General features: G+C 58.0%; 1 protein-coding gene across 1 annotated transcript; it reads left to right on the top strand.

Moving 5' to 3' along the window:
• The first annotated feature begins 536 nt into the window (after positions 1–536).
• SPR (sepiapterin reductase) lies at positions 537–3,800 on the top strand. Its single transcript, XM_057401298.1, has 4 exons — positions 537–618; positions 1,574–2,077; positions 2,717–3,007; positions 3,148–3,800. The coding sequence occupies exons 1-4, from the start codon at positions 537–539 to the stop codon at positions 3,336–3,338; spliced, it is 1,068 nt and encodes a 355-aa protein (XP_057257281.1). The 3' UTR covers positions 3,339–3,800.
• The last annotated feature ends 244 nt before the right edge of the window (positions 3,801–4,044 follow it).

Raw genomic sequence — 4,044 nt, 5'->3', positions numbered from 1 at the left:
AGAATCATAGAATCATGGAAAACTAGCTTGGAAGGAACCTCGAGATCATCTGGTCCAACCTCCCCAGGCACAGCATGACCTAGACTGGATGGCCCAGCACCCTGTGCAGCCCAATCTTAACAGTGACCAACGCTGGGGAGTCTCCACCTCCCTGGTGAGATTATTCCAATGGCTGCTTGCTCTCATTGGGAAACCTTTTCCTCTTCTGTCCAGCTGGAATCTCCCCAGCAGTAACTTGTGCCCATCACCCCTTGTGTTTTCTATGGGATTCCTTGTCCAAAGGGAGTCTCCATGTTCTTTGCAGCCACCCTTTAAACACTGGACCATGGTGACAAGGTCTCCCTGAGCCACCTTCTCTCCAGGTTGAACAATCCCAGCTCTCTCAGCCTTTCCTCACACGCTTCCCATTCCTTGGATCATCTCCATGCCCCTTCTCTGGACCCTCTCCAGCCCATCCACAGCTTTTTGTACAGCAGGGCCAAAACTGAACCCGGTATTCCAGGTGTGGCCTGACCAGTGCTGAGCAGAGCGGGACAATGACGTCTTCATCTCTGCTGGTGATGCCCTTGCTGATGTTCCCCAGCACCCTGTTGGCTTTCATTGCTGCAGCCACCCACTGTTCATTCTTGAGCTTGTGTCCCCCAGGACCCGCAGGTCCCTTTCCACAGAGGTGCTCCCAGCCAGGCAGATCCCAGCTTGTGCTGCACTCCAGGATTGTGCTTATCCAGGGGCAAAACTTGACACTTGTAAGTGGAGGGGGAAAAAATGTAGTAATTTTCTATATAATGTAATATATTCTATAATCCCAGCATTGTTTGTGTTGGAAGGGACCTTAAAGCTCATCCAGTCCCAACCCCTGCCACGGGCAGGGACCCCTTCCACTAGAGCAGCTTGCTCCAAGCCCCTGTGTCCAGCCTGGCCTTGAGCACTGCCAGGGATGGGGCAGCCACAGCTTTAGTGAAAATAATGCATTAAAAAATAAATATTGGAGAGAAATCCTAGTGCAGCTGCGCATTGGCCAGGGAGGGTGCGGCTCTCCCTGGTGTCCTGGTCCCGATCCCAATACTGATCCCTATCCCCATCCTGATCCCAATCCCTATCCCGATCCTGATCCCAATCCCTATCCCGATCCCAATTCTGATCCCAATCCCGATCCCTATCCCCATCCCAATCCTGATCCCTATCCCGATCCCCATCCCAATCCTGATCCCAATCCCGATCCCAATCCCTATCCTGATCGCAATCCTGATCCCTATCCCAATCCCTATCCCGATCCCAATCCCAATCCCAGTCCTGATCCCTATCCCCATCCCTATCCCGATCCCTATCCCCATCCCTATCCTGATCCCAATCCTGATCCGTATCCCCATCCCTATCCTGATCCTGATCCCTATCCCCATCCCTATCCCAAACCCAATCCCCATCCCTATCCCGATCCCTATCCCCATCCCTATCCAGATCCCAATCCCGATCCCCATCCCCATCCCAATCCGCTGCTGCCCCTCCGGGTACCCGCTGACCGACGCGCCACTCTGACCACGCCCACCCATCGTATGTTCGTCATCTGACCCAGGCGACAGCGCTGACCAATCGGAGCTGGCGGCGGTGCCGCCGCTGTCGGAGAGCCCAATCACAAAGCTGCGGGTGGGATCGGGATCGGGATCGGGATCGGGATCGGGACCGGGATCGGGACCGGGATCGGGATCGGGATCGGGATCGGGTCCGGGTCCGGGTCCGGGTCCGGGTCCGGGTCCGGGTCCGGGTCCGGGTCCGGGTCCCGGGCGCTGGGGCCCGGTCTCCTGCGTTCTGACGGGCGCTTCCCGCGGCTTCGGCCGCAGCCTGGCGCGGTTGCTGGCTCCGCGCTTGGGCTCGGGCTCGGTGCTGCTGCTGCTGGCGCGCTCGGCGGCGCCGCTGGCCGAGCTGGCGGCCGAGCTGCGGGGCAGCGCCGCGGGGCTGCGGGTGGAGTGCGTGGCCGCCGACCTGGGCTGCGAGCAGGGGCTGCGGCAGGCGACGGCCGCGCTGCGGGAGGTGCTGCCCTCGGGGCCGCCCGGCCGCCTGCTCCTCATCAACAACGCCGGTAACGACGGGAACCCTCGTCCCTTTCCTCCCTTCCGGGTTGGCAGCCCTCCCCTCCCCTCCCCTCCCCTCCCCGGCAGCGGGGCTCAGCCCTGGCGGGCGCGCCCTCGGTCCTACAGCGAGGCTTGATCGGGGCTTTGGGTGCCGGTGAGCAGGCAAAAAAGGGAAGGAGCAGGAGGGATTTCATCCTGCCTGGATCCCGTTATTGTGTTACATTAATGAGCTAGGGGTGCCGAGCAGGGATGGTTCGTTGCCGGGACCACAGTGCTTTGCTGCTTGTAGAGTCATAGAATGGCTTGGGTTGGAAAGGACCTTAAGATCATCCAGTTCCAGCCCTTTGACATGAGCAGGGGTACCTCACCCTACACCACATTGCCCAAGGCTCTGTCCAGCCTGGTCCTGAACACTGCCAGGGATGGAGCATTCACCACTTCCCTGGGCAACCCATTCCAGTGCCTCACCACCCTCACAGGAAAGAACTTCTGCCTTATCTCTAACCTGAGCTTCCCCTGTTTGTTTGCACCCGTTACCCCTTGTCCTATCACAACAGTCCCTGATGAAGAGTCCCTCTCCAGCATCCTTTTAGACCCCCTTCAGATATTGGAAGGCTTCTCTTAACTCCTGTGTCCTTCTTTCCTAGGCTCCCTGGGAGACATCTCCAAATCCTTCCTGGATCTCATTGACCCGGATGAGATCAACAGCTACTTTGCCTTCAACGTCACCTCGGCGCTTTGCCTCACCTCCCATGCCCTGCAAGCCTTTGGGAAGAGGCCTGGCTCCAGCAGGACCGTGGTGAACATCTCCTCACTCTGTGCCCTGAAGCCCTTCAAGAGCTGGGCCCTGTACTGCAGTGGGAAGGCTTCCCGGGACATGATGTTCCAAGTGCTGGCACTGGAGGAGCCGGATATCCGTGTGCTCAACTATGCCCCAGGTGAGGAGGGTGCTCAGTCATTCATTTGCTCCTGCCTTTGTGGATAAGATTCCTGCAGCTAAGCCAGGTACAGAGGGAAAAATGAGCCCCAGGTTTTGCTTTCTCCTCCTGGGATGTGGTTTTGGTTGCTCTTTCCCCAGGTCCCCTGGACACGGACATGCAGCTCTTGGCCCGGACTAAGACTGGAGACCCTGCGATGCGGCAGCATTTCCAAAGCCTGCAGGAGAGCAGGAAGCTGATAGACTGCACCGTGTCAGCCCAGAAGCTGGTGACTCTCCTGGAGGAGGACACCTTCCCCTCTGGTGCCCATGTGGATTTCTATGACATCTGAGTTCCTCTCACCTCCGCCTTTGCTTCCTGCTTTGCTCTCTGATGAGCCTTGTGTTTGGTTGTAGAATCACAGAGCGTTTTGTCCCTGCATCCCTTGTCCCAAGCCCCCCTCCAGCTTTCCTGCAGCCCCTTCAGGCACTGGAGCTGCTCTCAGGTCTCTCCTTCAGGAGCCTTCTCTTGTCCAGGCTGCCCCAGCCCAGCTCTCTCAGCCTGGCTCCAGAGCAGAGCTGCTCCAGCCCTTGCAGCATCTGCATGTTCATGATCACCTTGGTGACCTTGTTTGAGTCCTGGGTGCTCTGCAGCTTTCAAGAGAAGACCTCTTGGTGCCCTAAAATACCCCAAGTGCCCCAGTGGGATTGAGGAGCAGTCACTGCTTTGCTGTAGCTGTGGAGCCCTCCTGGGTACCCACGAGCAGAAGGAGTGGGTTCTCAACTGCTGGGAATGGGAGACCAGAGGTGCTTTTTCCAAGGGTTAAAGCTCTCCTGCACAGGAGTGTGTGCGAGCCAAGGAGGTACCAAGGCACATGAGGCCAGGTCAGAAAGCCACCAAGGTGGTCTCAAAGAAGCCAACAGTAGGGTTAGAGCTGAGTGTCCCCATGTCTGTCCCTGTTGCCCCTCAGGAGCTGTGTGCTCAGCAGCTGAGCAAGTCACCAAAGAGCAAAAGAGCCATTCCCAGAGCCCTGACTTCATTCCCTGTCTCAGCAGTGC

The sequence above is a fragment of the Pezoporus wallicus genome, unplaced genomic scaffold (genome assembly GCF_028554395.1).
Source record: "Pezoporus wallicus isolate ANWC-B61680 ecotype Strahan unplaced genomic scaffold, APGP_CSIRO_Pwel_v1 contig_8837, whole genome shotgun sequence".
Classification (NCBI taxonomy): domain Eukaryota; kingdom Metazoa; phylum Chordata; class Aves; order Psittaciformes; family Psittacidae; genus Pezoporus; species Pezoporus wallicus.
This window is presented reverse-complemented; position numbering and strand designations above follow the sequence as displayed.